The following is a 20,614-nucleotide window of genomic DNA, read 5'->3' on the forward strand; positions in this document are numbered from 1 at the left end:
GTTGCTACAAATGGCAAAATTTCATTCTTTCTTATGGTTGAATAATACTGTATTGTATATACATACCACTACTTTTTATCCATTCATTTTTTAATGGACACTTAGGTTGTTTCCACATCTTGGCTACTGTAAATAATGCTGCTATGAACATGGGGTGCATATACCTTTTTGAAGCAGCATTTTCATTTTCTTTGGATATATACCATGAGTGGAATTACTGGATCATGTGGTAGTTCAGGTTTTAATTTTTGAGGAACCTCCATACTGCTTGCCATAGAAGTTGCAACAATTTACATTCCCACAAACAGGGTACTAGAATTCCTCTCTTCTATATCCTTGACACACGTTTGTCATTGTCTTTTTAATGATAGCCATTCTAGCAAATATGAGGTGATATCTCATGGTGGTTTTGATTTGCATTTCCCTAATGAACAGTGAATGGCAACCCACTCCAGTACTTTTGCCTGGACCCATGGACAGAGGAGCCTGGTGGGCTGCAGTCCATGGGGTCCTGAAGAGTCGGACACGACTGGGCAACTTCACTTTCACTTTTCACTTTCACGCATTGGAGAAGGAAATAGCAACCCACTCCAGTGCTCTTGCCTGGAGAATCCCAGGGATGGGGGAGCCTGGTGGGCTGCCGTCTCTGGGGTCGCACAGAGTCGGACACGACTGATGCGACTTAGCAGTAGCAGCAGTGAACAGTGATGTTGAACATTTTTTCATATGCCTGTTGGCTATCTGTATGTCTTCTCCGGAAAAATTCCTATTCAGTTCTTCTGCCCATTTTTGAGATCCGGTTGTTTGTTTCCTTGACATTGAGTTATATGAGTTTAATATATTTTTGGATATCAACCCCTTATCAGACATTACATTTGCAAAGACCAAGTTATTCAAATGCAGCTAATTTTGTTCTTTTTGGATTTGATTAAGGTCTCCCATTCAGTAGGTTGCATCTTCCATTTGTTGATGGTTTCCTACAATTTTGTTTAATTTTCTCTTGTTGTTGTTCAGTCACATCTCACTCTTTGTGACCCCATGGACTGTAGCACACCAGGCATCCTTGTCCTTCACTATCTCCCGGAGTTTGCTCAGACTCATGTCCATTGAGTTGATGATGCTATCCAATCATCTCATCCTCTGTCACCCACTTCTCCTCCTGCTCTCAATCTGTCCAAGAATCAGGGTCTTTTCCAATGAGTCAGTTCTTCGCATCAGGTGGCCAAAGTATTGGAACTTCAACTTCAGCATCAGTCCTTCCAATGAATATTCAGGGTTGATTTTCTTTAGAATTGACTGGTTGGATCTCCTTGATGTCCCAGGGACTCTCAAGAGTCTTCTCCAACTTTCACCATCTCTATGAAATTATGTGAAATTTACCTGTCCTGGTCTTGAAGGTATGTTCTGTGATGTCCTATTCAGTCTGCATGGGCCTAGTGGCTTTGGTGGGAGAGCATATCTGAAGTGAGCATGGGCCACACTTTTCCTTAGGCTGTGGTGGCAACCACCCCCTTGGTGAGAGACAGGACTCGTTTCAGAGGGCCTAAAGCCAGATTCATGTGCAGCCAGGACTTCTCCTTGGGAGAAGGCAGGAAGGGAGGAAGTAAGCTCAGGGTCCTCCTGCTCTACTAACTTGATCCCACCTCCCATTATGTTTTGTAAAACAAAATATTTACCACTAATTAGATGAAAATATAATTGATTATACTCACACATTATTTATTCTTGGACTATATTCCTAAACCAAAACAATAAGACTATGGTTATAAAACTATAATATTAGTAATCAAACACACATGCACATAAAATAATTGTTTGTCTAGACAATTATTTTAGAATTCCTTAAATTAACATTCACTATTTGAACAGTATTCCTTTCCTGATATATTGTTCTGGCCAGAATGGTAAAATTTCCATGGAAGCAGTAATATTCAATGTCTAGTCTGTTTTATCATTCTATTTAACTCTATTAATTGTGTTTTCCTTTCCTGTGGAATGAAAAAACAGAGGGGGAAAGAAAAGATAATTTGGGATATTTTTCTTTCTTCTTTTTTTAATTTTTGGCTGCACCCCATGGCTTGTGGGACTTTAGTTCTTGGATCAGGGGTCAAGCCCACGCCCCCTGCATTAGGTGGAGTCTTAACCACTGGACCATCAGGGATGTCCCTGGGATATTTTTCTTTGTTGATACTAACATTATAATCTCAAGAAAAAATATACTTTAAAAATGACGTCTTGGAGACTTCCCTGATGGTCCAGTGGCTAAGACTGCGTGCTCCCAACACAGGGGGCTTGGGTTCAATCCCTGGTCAGGGAACTAGATCTCACACGCCGTGACTAAGAATTTGCATTTCACAACTAAGACCTGGCACAGCCAAAGAAATAAATACTTTAAAAAATTAAGCCTTGAATTTCTGACAGTCAAGTTCCTAAATTTTAAGTTATCAATACATTTTCTAACTGAACAGAAAACTATGTTATGCTTTATGCTTTTTTATACATTAAGTGTCTGGATCAAGTAAGCCAAGAATTGACTATACATAGAGATCAATCTAGTTAAATAGCTGGTGGGGTTGTTGAATTGATTGTTTTCTCAGAGATTATGTGGGGATAGTTTTAACCTTTTCTCTTTTTTTTAAGCTTTTTTAATTGAGATGGGCCCAGAAAAGTTTGAGGGACTTACCTACTGAAAAAGAACTTACCGCATTCATTCCTTGCCCAAAAAAGGGCACGATGGCATGGGCAGCATCTCCCATCAACAAACAATGTGATTTAAAGTGAAAAGAAGAGCATTTAACGGATATCATAGACTGGGCGGGCAACAGAAAGAAATCTTGTACCAGGGCTTGCCTTCAGAAGAAAACAATCAAAATGTAAAAATGTTAAGCTGGGTATTAAATACTGCATAGTTCTTTCAGATTTATTGGCTTTGTCAACATAATATTTCATTGAAAAATACATGAGAATGCCAGGAAGAAAACAGCTGAAGTTTCCATTGTTCCAAATTCCATTGTTCTAATTACATTCTTAATTTGAAACAATGTTAATCATATCCAAAAAGAACAAGAGTAGCTGAATTTGGATAATTTTAAATATGCCTGTGTTATATGTCAGGAAAATTTCATTATCTAGCACATAAATCACACAATTTTCAGCTATGTTGGTATATTTCAGGTTTCCTTGGAAAAAATTGAGATGCAGTTGTGCATGTTATTAACACTCAACAAACCAAAATTAAGTTAAGTGAGTCCATGTGTATCTGGAAATGAACAACTGGAATCAAGCTAGTATTGCTCAAGTATCTACAAAGGTTTTGTGGGCGCCATAGGTGGAGAAGTACTATGAACATTTATCATGTGTACTTGCTCAGTCATGTCTGACTCTTCGTGACTCTATGGACTGTAGCCTGCCAGACTCTTCTGTCTGTGGAATTTTCCAGGCAATAATACTGGAGCGGGTTGCCATTTCCTCCTCCATGGGATCTTCCCAACCCAGTGACTGAACCTATGTCTCTGGCATCTCCTGCACTGGTAGGTGGATTCTTTACCACTGAGCCATCTGGGAATCCTGTGTACATACACTAGATGATATTACATCTAGTGAGAGAGGCAAGAAATAGCCACAGAACAAGTTCCAAAAGTATCTAAGGGCTAAATTTTGGCATGAGAGATTTCCATTCAATGCCAGAGAAGGAGAAACCAACATAGCATTTGAATTGATATGCAGGAAAGGATGAGAACTGACAATTTTAAAAAAGATCTGCTATGACTTGGCAGTGGGCTATCCCTTTTACATAATTAACTCATTTAATTTTCAAAATTGCCCTAAAAGTAAGGCATCCTGATGTCTATTTTAGTGATGAAAAATCTGAGACCCAAGGAAGTCAGGGACAAGAGTAGTGTTAAAACCTCGCTCTTTCTGCAGCATTGTGCTGCCTTCATGAAGAAGTCACTGAAGGTGGAATGGGAGTTAGGTTCTAGGACAGAGGGACAGGGGAGAGAGGCACTGAATGAGACCAAATGCTGTCCATGTGGTGATGTTGAAATGGGCCAGAGGAGCTAAGACTCATAAGCCAGACAGCTGGTACAATTAGCTATCAGTTTGGAAAAACTTTACACATGCCTGGCCCTGTGCTGAATGGTTTATAGGCATTATTCCCTTTACTCTGCACAACAACCCTTTGGGGCAGGTACAACTATCATCAGCATTTTACTGTGAAGGGTATGAGACGTAGGAAAGCTAATATAGCTAGCAGCTGGTGGACTTGAGGGTGCCATCATATAGATTTGTGTTCCCACCAGCAGGAGGAAGCACAGCCGAACTCTGTGGCACACCGAGACCTGTGGGGCCTGAGCACCTGCAGAGGGAACATAAAAGACCCAGGGACAATGGTGGCTTGTCTTTCCCAGAGATACCGGCCCAGCCTGGGATTTTTTCAGAATTCCTGTTTGCAGCACAAGATCCTCTTGGACTTTTGCTGTAATCTAGGTTTCCCATCCAGGTCACTGCATGATCAGGAAGATCCCCTGAAGGAGGGCATGGCAATTTCTTGCCTGGAAAAACCCTGTGGACAGAGGAGCCTGGCGGGATATGGTCTATGGGGTCTCGGAGTCGGATATGATGGAAGTGACTTAGCACACATGCAGGTTTCCTGTCCAGGTCACTGCATTACAGATCATTCTTAACAAAAGCTGAAATAAGGTGCATTAGCCTTTATCTGAATTTTGAATACCTCAAACAAGGGGTCAAAAGGCACAATTGGACATCTTGAAACTTACTTTCCAATTAGAGGGATGGAATCCGGAAAGTATTTCTGGAAGAAGTCCAGCACATCACTACTGGTTAGCAGTTTTTCAAACTCTTCAAAAGGCATGAACAAAGTACACGTGAAAGATTTGTTCTGTGATGAGAAGAGGAACAGTGTGTGAGAGATTGGGAGTCAGTCAATGCTGGCCCTAAGACAGATCCTCAGTCTCAGAGAGCTTGCTGTGGCTCAGGGGACTTTGGGAGGAGTGTCCAAGCAGACAGGAAAAGCACCCTCATTTCTTCCCTCACTGCCTTCCCTCACTTCCCAGGAAAAGCTCAGTCAGGGGTCCCCAGGTACACTCCTGCTTCTTGGTTATTAGGAAACTTTCTATACTGTAAGGAAAGTTATGACCAACCTAGATAGCATATTCAAAAACAGAGACATTACTTTGCCAACAAAGGTTCGTCTAGTCAAGGCTATGGTTTTTCCTGTGGTCATGTATGGCTGTGAGAGTTGGACTGTGAAGAAGGCTGAGCACCAAAGAATTGATGCTTTTGAACTGTGGTGTTGGAGAAGACTCTTGAGAGTCCCTTGGACTGCAAGGAGATCCAACCAGTCCATTCTGAAGGAGATCAGCCCTGGGATTTCTTTGGAGGGAATGATGCTAAAGCTGAAACTCCAGTACTTTGGCCACCTCATGCAAAGAGTTGACTCATTGGAAAAGACTCTGATGCTGGGAGGGATTGAGGGCAAGAGGAGAAGGGGAAGACAGAGGATGAGATGGCTGGATGGCATCACTGACTCGATGGGCATGAGTCTCAGTGAACTCTGGGAGTTGATATTGGACAGGGAGGCCTGGCATGCTTCGATTCATGGGGTCGCAAAGAGTCGGACATGACTGAACGACTGATCTGATCTGATCTGATCTGATACTGTAAACTCCAGATATTTTCACCAAGCAAACACTGCACTCCTTATACTATTAATAGGTGCATTGGATTTGAATTCTCCTCTTTTTTTTTTCTTTACTGTTATTCCATTTAAAACACTATGACATTAGGGCCTTGGACCCCAGGATTCTTGACAAGAGAAAGAAAAAGCAAAGGTAAATAAAAGACCAACCAGAAAAATATAAATAGATATATGTGTCTATATTATATATAGAGATTGTTGTTGTTTAGTCACTAAGTCACGTCCAACTCTTTAGTGATACCATGGACTATAGCCCGCCGGGTTCCTCTGTCCATGAGATTTCCTGGGCAAGAATACTGAAGTGGATTGCCATTTCCTTCCCCAGGGGATCTTCTGGACCCGGGGATTGAATTCACATCTCTTGCACTGAGTTGGATTCTTCATCACTGAGCCACATGGGAATCTCCATATAGAGATAATAATAACTATATATGTACGTATTCCGTTCAGTTCAGTCACTCTTTGCGACCCTATGAACTGCAGCATGCCAGGCCTCCCTATCCGTCACCAATTCCCAGAGTCCACCCAAACTCATGTCCATTGAGTCGGTGATGCCATCCAACCATCTCATCCTCTGTCGTCCCCATCTCCTTCTGCCTTCAATCTTTCCCAGCATCAGGGTCTTTTCCAACGAGTCAGCTCTTCGCATCAGGTGGCCAAAGTATTGGAGTTTCAGCTTCAACATCAGTCCTTCCAATAAACACCCAGGACTGATAGCAAAAAAGTCTCTAAGGTCTAATGAAACAACAGCCATGCTCCTTTTTGATAATGAATATTCAAATGTCCTGCAGACCTTAAAGGATGAAAAGTACTTCATAATATATAACCTAAATATCTTTGGCTTTATTTGGGGGCAGTTTCTTCCTGCACTGTCTTGGGAGAGGTGGCAGTCAGGTACCACCACACACAAACCCCCATTAGTCATTTGTATATGTTAAATATCCTTTCCAAAGTAAATAACTTGTATTTCTTCAGGTTTTTCTTCAATATCCCCAAAGTTTCATATATAATCATTAAACAGACTAGACAATGATGAAGTTGACTACGTACATGTATATAGTGTATAAAAGTAAGTAATGAAAACCATTAATCATATAGGCAAAATGAGAGTTAATAAAAAAATTTTACACTACCATGTTAGGAAGTGCAATCATCATAAAGGTATCTCTAGGCCAAATATGTAGATAATTAGGTTCCATGGCATACTGCAGGGGAAAAATATACATATAATTAGTGTATTAATGCAGCTCATCTGCATTAACAAATAAGGCACACCGACTCTGTTTATGTTATACTTGTACCCACAGCAATTTAGATCACCGCAAGTCCTTCTAAACATAAAGTCTAAGCAAAGACAGTTTGCTTGCTGTGAAAAAATAGCTTAAAGATGAACTCCCACTTAATTCCCCAGGTATTAGAAGTGTTAATCATTCAGTCATGTCAGACTCTTTGCAACCTCATAGACTGTAGGCTCCTCTGTCCATAGAATTGTCTTGGCAAGGATACTGGAGTGGGTTGACATTTCCTCCTCCAGAGGATCTTCCCCATCCAGGGATCAAACCCAAATCTCCTGCATTGGCAGATTCTTTACCACTGAGTCACCTGGGAAGCCCATAAGTGGTATATAATACTGCTATCCCAAACAGCGGAGAGGGCAATGGCATCCCACTCCAGTACTCTTGCCTGGAAAATCCCATGAACGGAGGAGCCTGTTGGGCTGCAGTCCATGGGGTCGCTGGGAGTCGGACACAACTGAGTAACTTAACTTTCACTTTTCACTTTCATGCATTGGAGAAGGAAATGGCAGCCCACTCCAGTGTTCTTGCCTGGAGAATCCCAGGGGCGGGGGAGCCTGGTGGGCTGCCGTCTATGGGGTCGCACAGAGTCGGACACGACTGAAGTGACTTAGCAGCCCAAACAGACTAGACGTTTGAATTTCAACTAGGATAGGTTAAATCAGTACCTTAAAATGTATGTTTTACATGCAAATCAAGTATTTAACTAATGCTTTGTACCTTTTATTACTTATAAGCCAAGATCCTCATTGCTTCTGTTGGTATTTTAATTTTCCTCAACATGCAATACACATACTACATATTTGCCTCTGGCCACATATGGTTTAACATGGACTCCAGGAAATAAAAAACATGCAATGCATGTCTCTTTACAACAACTCCCTGTTCACTTTATTTAATACCTTTTTTAATTTAATCATGAGTATAAGAACTCTGGACTGTCAGTACACAAAGTTGATTCCCAACCTGTTTTTTTTTTTTTTAATTTTTTCCCAAGATATAATAGAAAAAAGTAGTTGTAATTCCTTTCCTTTCTTCCCTATTCAAGAAAACATATGGAAAGGTAAGGGAGTGAGAATGATATTATTAAAAGGATACCTCTACATCCAATTTATTATGAGTTATTGAATACATAGTACTTTGACAAACCTTAAAATGGATCAAGACATGCTGATGAGCACAACTGCACTAGAATACACTTCTCTCTATTATAGGGCAGGGGAGGGGGAGAGTCGTAGGAAGGAGAAAAGAAAGGGAGAGGACTTACATCCCCATTCTTAGGTGGAATATTCAGCTCCATGTACCCATGAGGAATGTATTGCTGACTGTAATCAAAGCGGGGTTTCTTCATGAGGTAAGTTCTAACAGTGGAAAAGGCTCCATCACATCCTACAATGAGGTCACAGGTGACATCTTTGGGAACTTTGTCCTGTCTGAAAAATAAAATAAACCATCAAAAAAAAAAAAAAAAAAAGTCTAGTGGTGAAAGTGATGAAGTACCTCTATTGGGTATAAAAGTAGTGACTTAATAATGGGGCCACTACTCACTTTTACATATCTGATTTAGAGCTTTGAGTCGATAGCTATAAAATGAAGATAACACTTGTCCCAGTCATGGGGTTTGCTTATGAGAATGAGGGTAACACACAGTCATGCTGCTGCTGCTGCTGTTGCTGCTGCTAAGTCTCTTCAGTCATGTCCGACTCTGTGCGACCCCAGAGGTGGCAGCTCACCAGGCTCCCCCGTCCCTGGGATTCTCCAGGCAAGAACACTAGAGTGGGCTGCCATTTCCTTCTCCAATGCATGAAAGTGAAAAGTGAAAGTGAAGTCGCTCAGTCATTTCCGACCCTCAGTGACTCCATGGACTGCAGCCCACCAGGCTCCTCCATCCATGGGATTTTCCAGGCAAGAGTACTGGGGTGGGGTGCCATTGTCTTCTCCAACACACAATCATACTGATTCCTAAAGACATGCTAGGCCACAGAAGCCTGACTTAAAGCTGAGTTCCCTGCATGAAGGAAGAGAACCTTGAAAAGAAGGAAAAGTCCTTCAAATGGAGAAAGTGTATGAACAACCACAGGGACGTGACGAAGATCCTCTAGGAGCAGCATGTTTGTCTTAGAGGAGATCAGAAGAGGAATTTAAGAAAAGAATACAATTGGAGAGGGAGGAGAAGAGGATTTTGAATGTTAAGATGCACGGTTTAAATACATTATTATGGCAGCTGGGAGAAAACAATATATTTCCATTGGGCAGGTGGTGTATGAAGAGTAGTACTTTAACACAACTTACTTAGGAGTAGAAACGTTGCAGAGGAGCCACAGTGCAGAAGGGAGAGGAAATGGAGACAAAGTGACCTTAGTAGCCTACGTGTGGGGGGGAGATCCCAAGGATTGTGGTGCTCAGGAAGAAGGACGACATAGGCTCTAAGGCAGACAGGAAGTACGAGACACTGGGAAATGTTTTCAGATCAAATGGGAGAAAATAAGGAACGGGGTATGTCAAGAATGATTTTAATTATTTGGTTAAAAGTACTAGGTAAGTCAGCTTCCCAGGTGACTCAGTAGTAAAGAATCTGCCTGCCAATGCAGGAGACACAGGTTTGATCCCTGGGTGGGAAAGAGCCCCTAGGGAAGGAAACGGCAGCCCACTCCACTATTCTTGCCTAGAGAATCCCATGGACAGAGGAGCCTGTGGTCTACGGTTCACAGGGTCACAAAGAGTTGGACATGACTGAGCATCTAGACAGCAACAACAACAAACCAGGGAAGTTAGGAGGAGGACTAATAGATGTTTGAAATTTTAGATACATTTGAGATTATGGCAAGAAGTATTTGCAAAGGTGCTTAAAGGAAAATTAATATTAAGATTGAAATAAGGGTTATTATTACAAATAGAAATGTGAATTTATAAGTAGTTGTTGAACAAACTGTGAATCCAAGATATTTCCCCCAAGTGGGATATGAGTCTTGGAACTTGAGAGGAAATGGGCTCAGCCAAGCGGAGGCAGACAAATAGTATTCAGAAAGAGGAGAGGAGAAGCAGAGCAGTGGAGAGTTATCTGTTTCAAGTTAGGAGAGTGTTAGAAGCAGAGTATGGTTACCAGTCTAGAATACTGTTAAGAAGATGAATGAGCGGAAGAATCAGGAAGAATACTGGGGCTAGTGATCAACATAAAGTTACTTGACTGTAGAAACTACTTGAAATACCCTGTTAGTAATCATTTAACTCTTTCAAAAAAGTCAAGAGCAAAGTTTACAGGCACAGTTCTCCACTTCAACCCTTCACCTGTGAAGTCAAAGGGCTGACCGGTTCTTACCCAAGCACTGTGATCACTCCTTTCTCGGGATTACATTTCACCAGCCTGTGGCCAAAGTGCACTTTTGCATTGGAGTATTTCTCAACAGCTGAAGAAACAAAGAGAGAAAACTAATGGAAATGAAATTCCAATTCTTATTTCACTTAAATTGAATTAATCATTTTCTGAGACTGGTGTGATAGAGATACTTAACAATGTAAACATCAATTAGTTAAAATGTGATTTGACAACTGTTTGGCAAATGTTCTAAGGATAATCTGGTAGTAAAAGAGATAAATAAAAATCAACTGTCTCCATCTCAAAAAAAAACTAACTATGTATATTCTTGCATCACTGTAATTGTTGGCACCCTAGGAAAGAAGCAATCATCACATATTTTAAAGTTACTCCCAAATTAAGGCTTAATTTGTGATTGGAAATATTCAGTCAAACTTCTTTTTTCATACTATGTCTGACTTTGTATCTCTTTTTAGCAAGTCCTCTAGACTTCTGACTCAGTTTGTTATAAATATAGATCATTGATATATAAATATAGATCTTTTTGTATCAAATAGGGGAAAGTGAGTAAGAAGACTGGAAACTTCTTAATAAATAGAATCAAATTATTTTAGTGCTTTTTTGGCCTGCTAAAAAATCTATAGTGAATTTAATTTTCTTAACTATTAGTTTTTCTCATGAGCAGGAGATCTATAATTAGGGGCTATTTATTGTTCTTAAAGCCACAAATCTGAATGTAGATGTTAGAGCTGGTGTAGACCTCAGAGAGAGTTTATTTTAAAACTCTTCATTTCATAAATGAAGTAACTGAGCTTCTGGAGGGAAAAGTGAGATGACTAAGATCACACAAAGTAAAGAATTTAGGAAAAATAAGCCAGAAGTCTGACTTTGAATTCAATATTTCTATCTGTACCCATCTCTCCTTTTCATCTCAGGTTTTGTATTTGTTGTTGTTGTTGTTCTACTTTGCTTAAGTTTGATTTGGGGTTTGCAGACTTTAAGATTCTTGAACACAGGATTGGAAGCTTTAGAATATTGAAATTCGAGATATGCCAAAGACTTATCGATGTTTAAGAAATCTTTTGACAAATAACTTGGAGAAATCAGAGTTTACTCAAACCACTATGGGTATCTTTGACAAACACAATATGTGTTTGTGGAATCAAGCTTTTTGTAATTTTTTTTTCAAATTAAATGTAGAGAAATGCAGCTCAAAGAATTTTCCATGGGACACTAGTCCTATGATAACTGAAATAACTGTTCTGTGGTCACAGTCATTACAGAAATGCTCACACTCTGACCCTCTGACTATGCCGTCTTGGTCCCCAGATACATGTGGCTCTTGAATGCCTAAAATATGGATGTTCTGAATGGAGATGGGATGCAACCACTGGGTTTTCACAACTTAGTTTAAAAAAAAAAAGGAGTAAAATGTCTCATGAGTAGCATTTTTACATGGAGAAGGCAATGGCACCCCAGTTCTCTTGCCTGGAAAATCCCATGGACGGAGGAGCCTGGTGGGCTACAGTCCATGGGGTCACTAGGAGTCGGAAACGACTGAGCGACTTCACTTTCACTTTTCACTTTCATACATTGGAGAAGGAAATGGCAACCCACTCCAGTGTTCTTGCCTGGAGAATCCCAGGGATGGGGGAGCCTAGTGGGCTGCAGAGTCCACAGAGTCGGACATGACTGAAGCGACTTAGCAGTAGCAGCAGCAGCATTCTCACATAGGTTACATATTGAAATAATAATATTTTGGATATATTAGGTTAAATATACTATTAAAATTAATTTTGTCAATTTCTTTGTAGGTTTTCTATTGTGATTAATATAAGGTTTTAAATTATGCATATGGCTGGCATTTGTGGTCACATCTTAGACAGCATTGCCCTGGAAAATCCACACTGCAGACTAGTATAATAAAGGCCCTGAAAGTACTGTAAGAAAAGACTTTTAATAGTTATTTATGTATTTATTTGGCGGCACTAGCTCTTCATTGCAGCATGTGGGATTTCTTAGTTGTGGCAGGTGGGATCTAGTTTCCTGACAAGGGATTTAACCTGGGCCCCCTGCATTGGGAGCATGGAGTCGTAGCCACTGGGTCACCAGGGAAGTCCTAGAACTTTTAAAACTAATTTGATGCAGGGTTTGCTTGTGTGTGTGCTAAGTCACTGCAGTTGTGTTCAACTTGTTGGGCCCCAATGTAGCCCATGAGGCTCCTCTGTCCATGGGATTCTCCAGGCAAGAATACTGCAGTGGGTTGCCAAGCCCTCCTCCAGGGCATCCTCCTGACCCAGGGATTGAATCCATATTTCTTATGTCTCCTGCATTGACAGATGAGTTCTTTACCTCTAGGGCCACCTGGGAAGTCCAATGCAGGTTTTAAGTTTATCAAATTTACCTGACCACATATCCTTTTTATGTTTGTTTTACTTAACAGTTATTAACATCCCACAGGACAGTAAACCATGAAACAACCCTACATGAAAAGCTGATGCAGGATAATGATTTAGTTACAGTACTTTCAGAGGGGAGCTGTGCTATCAGAAGGAATGAGCATTTATCAGTGGAATAGGTGGCTCACAATCTGATGCCATGTATAGGAATAAGAGCTGTGTAAAAGAACTTTATATGCCAAACGGTTTAGAAGTCAAGAGGTTCAGCATTCTTTTGATTAACATATTTATGCCATTTATGAAATTGTACGCTGTGCAGTGTGTACCTAATGAAAAATGGGGGAGTATGCCAGATGGATCTTCCCCATGTTTTAGCTCCTTATTATCAGTGTTTCATTTATATTACTGGAGGCAGTGACTGTAATAGTTAAAAGCATGGACTTTGGAATAGACAGACTCAGGTTCAATCCAGATTCTGCTACTTATTAACAGTGTAACCTGTTGCACTGTGGCCCTCTCTAAGCTTCCTTTATCATGTACAAAACTGAGGTAAACATCATTCTTACTTCACAGAGTTGTTTGGAGGGTTATACAAATGGATGCAATATAAAGCAGTTATTAACATAGTGTTTAACACATCAAAGATATTTTCTATTATTTTTGAAAGCTGTCTTGTAGTTTCTTTTCTTAAGATCAGCATGAATATATAAAGCAATCTAGCCATGTATCTACTCATCCAAAAGTCAGTCGTACAAGTAAAGAAATGGAATTGAGACGAATACTAAACCCTGTTTCTGAGCCCTTGTGAATCAACTAGAGTGACCTTCCCCTTCACTCCTCCTCCCAGTTCAGTTCAGTTCAATTCAACAGATACGTTACAAACTCACCCTGGGTAGGGAACTGTGGAGAAACACAGATAAATAACAGGAACCTCTGCTCTCCAAGAGTCAGAGGTTGCTGGAATGCGTTGAGAGGGATTGACTGATTTACAAGATAGTAGAACTACTAATGGCACCCCACTCCAGTACTCTTGCCTGGAAAATCCCATGGACAGAGGAGCCTGGTAGGCTGCAGTCCATGGGGTCGCTAAGAGTCGGACACGACTGAGTGACTTCACTTTCACTTTTCACTTTGATGCATTGGAGAAGGAAATGGCAACCCACTCCAGTGTTCTTGCCTGGAGAATCCCAGGGATGGGGGAGCCTGGTGGACTGCCGTCTATGGGGTCGCACAGAGTCGGACACGACTGAAGTGACTTAGCAGCAGCAGCAGCAAGATGAAAAAGAGATGCTGGAAGATGTACCACCAGTATTTTTAAAGAAACACTTTGTATTGTACATAGTCTTGCTCTTAATAACCCCTACGATGAAATGGTAAATGAGTTTCAATTAATCATATGACGAGATTAGTCTCATGTGCTTTGCTGAAAATGAGGGCTGGTGAATAAAGCATTAGACTTACCCATCAATAGATCCTTGTTTAGATTTTCTCTGCTTATAGAAAGAATATACTGCAAGAAAAATATAGTATATACTATTTGTTTCTGGAGAATGGGCAAATATGCTTCTATGTTATTCACTTAGCAATAGAAAATACTAATTATTTATCAGAAGGTTGCAAGCTCAGCTTTACAACCATTTAACTAAGTAACCTTTTTTTCTGTAAACACTTTAATCAAATACATGCAATACAAGGTTCAGGTTTAAACATAGGCTTTTTCCAAGTTTGATACTATATAAAAACAAATCTTTTTTTGGTACCTAAAATATTGTTTCATTAAGATAGTTTTAACTATCAAACATAAATCTCAAATATTCATCTTAGGTCTCCAAATCAAGGTGTGTAAAAAAACTTCAGAAATGACAGCATTACTAGAATAAATGTACCATTTCCCAAAGAAACTACTTTGAAATTTTCATTTCAATTTGAAAGCCTGTGTGAATGTGTGGTGTGGTTGTGGCAGGGTGAGGGTTTTTAGGAATAGGTAGACTCCAGTACATGGGACATGTACTGGCTGTTTCTGACTTCACAGGGCCGATTGTTCCATGAGACCCAGTCAAACAGTGCATAGGGCCTATGATACTTTTAGGGGTTCATGAAAATAATTTTAGTTTATTTCAAAATCATGAGAAAAAATAAATATAAGAATATGAATATATATTAATTCTTTAAAAGATAAGAATAAATCCAGTCTGGATTATATTAAAGCTTAATGTAATCTTTATATCAATGTGCTCATATAGTCTAATTTTTAATATTTATTGATTTATAGGTCCCACAAAGCAAAAGTGTCTATCTGCTTCCCTGGCAGCTCAGAGGTTAAAGCATCTGCCTGCAATGCAGGAAACCCAAGTTCAATCCCTGGGTTGGGAAGATCTTCTGGAGAAGGAAATGGCAACCCACTCCAGTATTCTTGCCTGGAGAACCCCATGGACAGAGAAGCCTGGTGGGCTACAGTTCATGGGGTCGAAAAGAGTCAGACACAACTGAGCGACTTCACTTACTCTTATTCACTTAGGGCTCATGAAAGTCATAATGCAGTCTTGCAATTCAGGACAAGTCCATTGCTTTAAAAATTTAAAGCACATAAATTATGGGACATTACAACATTTAACACAAATATGGTCTTTTATTCATCTTGATCCCATTCAAATATAGGCATATAAAATTAACAGCTAAATCTATACTTGGTATAAAAATAACTTGGTCATGCTAAAGTGGCAACAGTAGACTGAGAAGGAGCTTCCTGTGTCTTTGTCATAAATTAAAATTAACAGGAACTTCGTAATTCTCTGCCTTGTGGTTCTGTTTTCCAGTCTTCTACATTATTAATGTTTGCATTTCAACAGAAACCACACTTGTTATACTTCTAAATATACCAGGAAACATTCAAATTATGAAGTCTTATTAACATAAGGAAAATATTCTTTCCTTGCCAGTTGATTCCTATCAGGCTTAGTTGGGAGAAGGCGATGGCACCCCACTCCAGTACTCTTGCCTGGAGAATCCCATGGACGGAGGAACCTGGTGGGCTGCAGTCCATGGGGTCACGAAGAGTTGGACATGACTGAGCGACTTCACTTTCACTTTTCACTTTCATGCATTGGAGAAGGAAATGGCAACCCACTCCAGTGTTCTTGCCTGGAGAATCCCAGGGACGGGGGAGCCTGGTGGGCTGCCATCTATGGGGTCACACAGAGTCGGACACGACTGAAGCGACTTAGCAGCAGGCTTAGTTGAGATAAACTGGGGCTGATCATCTGGGAACCGATAGACATGTTGGTCCTGCAGAAGATCAGGGAGAGTCCTGGTCTAATCTGCTCCATATCTTTGGGCAGTTTCCTATTATAATCATAACTAAGAGTCACTAACATCAAGCTTCACTTCTCCAATACATGTTCTAAAAGGCTTACTGTTGGGGGCCAGGTGAGGCACTCCGCCCATGACAAAGGTCATGAGGAAGGAGGCTCGACATACGAAAAGGCGGGATTGAGCCTCAGGAGTCCCCCTGGAAATTCCCGAGCATCTACCCCCATAACCAGAGCCTGCCTACTTTACTATTTTGTGCTCTCCCCTACACCTCTGACTTTATGGGGGGCTGTCCCCCACCACCTCTTTTGGAGAAGGAGTTAACCTAGAGCTCCAGTTAATAAAAACTCCTGGGCATGACCAGAGTGTTTTAACCTACAAACTCCTCTGAAGGTTCTCTGGCCTGCCTGACAGGCTTGTCTGGCCACATGTGATTGCTCACAGCCTCCCAACTGTGAGAGGCATGAGATGCTTTAAACCTTCTAAAAACAGGTTCCTTAGAAAAGTTAGAAAACTATTAGTATAAGTATAATGGGCTGATTAGAAATTGTATTGGTGAAGGGTTTTTCATTTGTTGAGCCAATGTTTGTTGCTAAGTCTCCACATCCCCTGCCCTTACACACATTAATGAATATATAGAAGAAATAAGTATTAACCTTTGATATTAATCACGTTAGACCTTAGGCTAAGTAAATTCTTTCCTTAACTAAAACCCACTACACCCTCACCCTATAGGAATGTAACTTTATTTGGGTGGCGTCTGTTTTAAGAATAATCACCCTTGGAGAAAAAAGTGTTCTGGTTGACTGACCACTGTCACAAGGAGAGGGTCATAAATTGTCAGCAGGCCCCCCTGGCCAGAAGATGATGTAACACCCCTAAGACCTCTGTATACATTTGTATGAAGCACCTAACTTTAATAAAAGTCAGGACTGCTATCCCCACGTGACTTTTGTATAACATCTCAGTGTATAAAAACAAGACTCTGGAAAATAAAGAATGGGGATCAGTTCCTCGAAATACTGGTCTCCCCATGTCGCTCTCTTTCTCACTCTGGCTCAGTCTCCATCTGGAGCGCGGAAACTGCCATGCTTATTAATTATGCCTGGGCTTCTAAGATCCTACCGGGGAGGCCTCAGTGTCTCCTCTCCTTCGGGAGAATGGAAGGACGCCTGTGGCCTACGTAAGTGGTGCAAACTTCTTGTCTTGAAGTTTTATTGGTCTCCCGCGTAAACCAAGCTACTCAGCCTCTTTTCTCCACTGAATTTTCCTACTGAGCTATCTTCATTCTATTACTCTTTATATCTTTGATGAATATTTAAATAGTCGCCGAAGCTGTCTCCCCTTCGAATACCCTGGATCAGCCGGGGCTGGACCCCGGCAGCTTACCTTATGAAGAATAAGTAAGAAGAAGAACAAACAAGTAAAGAGCTGTAAAGTGACTCTTGTAACCAAAAAACCCACTAAGAAAACCTAAAGGCAATAGGATAATCTTCTTTGGAGATTTGTAAGACAATAGTTGCAGTGCTGACTTTTTCAAATATGCTATGAAAAAGTGTTTACATAACCTTCAAGTGAGAATGTTTTCTAGTAAGGAGGTGTCATTTTTTTTTTTATTTTGGGTACAGGAGTTTAAGAATAGGAATTGGGGGAACTCTGGCCTGCTCTGTATATTAGAGAATATTTTGATATTTGGCAATTGGGGAAGGAAATGAGAGGAATCAGCAAGACAGTCATAGCAAAGGAGAAAGGGCAGAAAAAATAACAGCTAGGGGAAGAAGGCTCAGAGTAGGGGGTATAGAAAAGATTTCAGAAGTCAAATTGTATACACTAGGAACTCCTGAATTGTTTGCTGGGCAATGGCACCCCACTCCAGTGCTCTTGCCTGGAAAATCCCATGGATGGAGGAGCCTGGTGGGCCGCAGTCCATGGGGTCACTAGGAGTCGGACACGACTGAGCGACTTCACTTTCAATTTCACTTTCATGCATTGGAGAAGGAAATGGCAACCCACTCCAGTGTTCTTGCTTGGAGAATCCCAGGGATGGGGGAACCTGGTGGGCTGCCATCTATGGGGTCGCACAGAGTCAGACATGACTGAAGTGACTTAGCAGCAGCACAATGTGGGCCTTCCATGACCCCCGAGTTTAGTTCAGTTGCTCAGTCATGTCCAACTCTTTGCAACCCCATGACCCGCCCAGGTCTTTGGTATATTCATGAATGTTTTTTTCCTCAAACATAATTTATTTAGCACTGTGCAAATTACCATGAGCTTTACATACTGTAATGAGTCATGGATATTTTTAGCTGTTTGCAGAGACCTGACCACAGCTGCTTATATAAACTACACTTTTTTTTTTTTTTCCCTACTTAAAAAAACATCTAGAGGTATTCAGGGACACAAATTCATCAGCGTCCTCCTCCTTTCTACTCTACCATCTTTGGCATGTAGCTCCCTTCTGTAAAGTTACCTCATGGTCAAATATGGCTGCTTCTGCCCTTGCAATCTTGTTTGTGTTCCAGGAGGAAGGCTATTAATATGTATTTTGCATGTGGAAATGGGTAAAAATCATGAGTTTCATGTATGGTCATCATGGTACATAACCAAAACTAGAGGAGAAGGAGTGGACACCAAGAGGCAGCAGAGGCCAACACGTACACTCCCTGGATATTGGAAGAAATCTTGGGGTGATGGAGATGACTTTGCACTTCCAAAGGTTATGGAATTGACCAATTCAAAGCAAATTTATACAGTTCTTAAAAGATAAGGAGAGCCCATTTTCGACTCCAGTATAAAACTAATGATGCAAACCTATAAATTTAGCATTAGCTCAGTTCTTAAGAATTGAGGAATGGCAGGACTGATGTAGAAGGATCATTTCCTTCTTCTGTATTAAAGGCCTTGAAATGAGAACTTGCACCAACACTTTCACCTTCATGGGCAGTCACTGGTGATGAAACTGTTTCTCCCTCACCCTTCTCTCATTCTCACTTGGAGAAGGAAGTCAGTTTCAGTCTCAGGTCCAAGTCACTCTTCTCATCCACTTTCCCTGCTATTTTGAACAATATTTTCCTCCTTGATCTATTCATACTATATTGGTCCAATCTCCAGGGAAGAGATGGATACAATGAATGGAATTTCCTCAGCACAATCAGTATTAATCCAAAAGAAAGATGGAATGACTATTATGCCTATTATGGGAAGAATATCATTTTAGAAAAAAAAAATAGTGTAACTAAGCAGCACTTCCAGCACTCCTCTGAGGGCCTCCTACACCATGCTCACTGGTTGTTGTCTGTAAGGAGATTTGTCCAGTTTCTCCCTTAATGTTGACCTCCCATAGTCATGCAGCCTGTTTCTTTATCTGTAAAGCAAGGTGGTTGGAGTCCATGCATCTAAAGCTGCTGACCACTGTGAGATTCTGTTATCTGAAAGTGCATTTGCAAGCTTTCTCATCCGATACACACCTGACACTTAAAAATTTATTTTTTAGAAATTTGGTCTCACCCAATTCTCCCCATAGAAAAACTGTCATTTGATTGGAATGATGCTAGTTTGTTGCCAATTGAAGATTTAAACAAACTATCTGTTTCAAGCCTTACTTTTTCTTCTCTGAAACTGAAAGATTTCCTCCCTCTCTGAATGTAAGAGCTGAGTGCTCCTACCATTGCTTGGCTGAGTTCTTTTCATAGTGAACATAGAGAACTTTTCATAGGACTACGTTGTCCCCAGGTTGCAAGTTCTTCAGCAACTCACCCACAGGAAGACAATTATTGCTTATAGAAAAGGTACATTTAGTTAGTGTAGTCTCTTCTTGACTTGCATGTAAATCATGTCATGTCCAACTCTTTGAGACACCAACGACTGTAGCCCACCAGGCTCCTCTGTTAACGGGATTCTCTAGGCAAGAATACTGGAGTGGGTTGAGTGGGATCCTCTAGGGGATCTTCTTTCCCAAAGAAAGGCAATGCCAAAGAATGCTCAAACTACCACACAATTGCACTCATCTCACACACTAGTAAAGTAATGTTCAAAATTCTCCAAGCCAGGCTTCAGCAATGCATGAACTGTGAACTTCCAGATTTTCAAGCTGGTTTTAGAAAAGGCAGAGGAACCAGAGATCAAATTGCCAACATCTGCTGGATCATCGAAAAAGCAAGAGAGATCCAGAAAAACATCTATTTCTGCTTTATTGACTATGCCAAAGCCTTTGACTGTGTGGATCACAATAAACCGTGGACAATTCTGAAAGAGATGGGAATACCAGACAACCTGACCCGCCTCTTGAGAAACCTATATGCAGGTCAGGAAGCAACAGTTAGAACTGGACATGTAACAATAGACTGGAAATAGGAAAAGGAGTACATCAAGGCTGTATATTGTCACCCTGCTTATTTAACTTATATGCAGAGTACATTGTGAGAAACACTGGGCTGGAAGAAGCACAAGCTGGAATCAAGATTGCTGGGAGAAATATCAATAATCTCAGATATGCAGATGACACCATCCTTATGGCAGAAAGTGAAGAGCTAAAGAGCCTCTTGATGAAAGTGAAAGAGGAGAGTGAAAAAGTTGG

The 20,614-nt window shown here is 40.8% G+C and overlaps 1 protein-coding gene across 1 annotated transcript in view; it reads right to left on the bottom strand.

Annotated features, from left to right (window-relative positions):
* Positions 1-20,614, bottom strand: part of KMO (kynurenine 3-monooxygenase) — a 68,843-nt gene that overhangs the window by 19,531 nt on the left and 28,698 nt on the right. Inside the window, 6 exon segments of the mRNA XM_027564723.1 lie at positions 2,703-2,850; positions 4,779-4,900; positions 6,853-6,924; positions 8,282-8,447; positions 10,334-10,421; positions 14,191-14,239. Of these exon segments, the coding sequence (XP_027420524.1) occupies positions 2,703-2,850; positions 4,779-4,900; positions 6,853-6,924; positions 8,282-8,447; positions 10,334-10,421; positions 14,191-14,239 (645 nt within the window).

This window comes from Bos indicus x Bos taurus, chromosome 16 (assembly GCF_003369695.1).
Source record: "Bos indicus x Bos taurus breed Angus x Brahman F1 hybrid chromosome 16, Bos_hybrid_MaternalHap_v2.0, whole genome shotgun sequence".
In the NCBI taxonomy this organism is placed as follows: domain Eukaryota; kingdom Metazoa; phylum Chordata; class Mammalia; order Artiodactyla; family Bovidae; genus Bos; species Bos indicus x Bos taurus.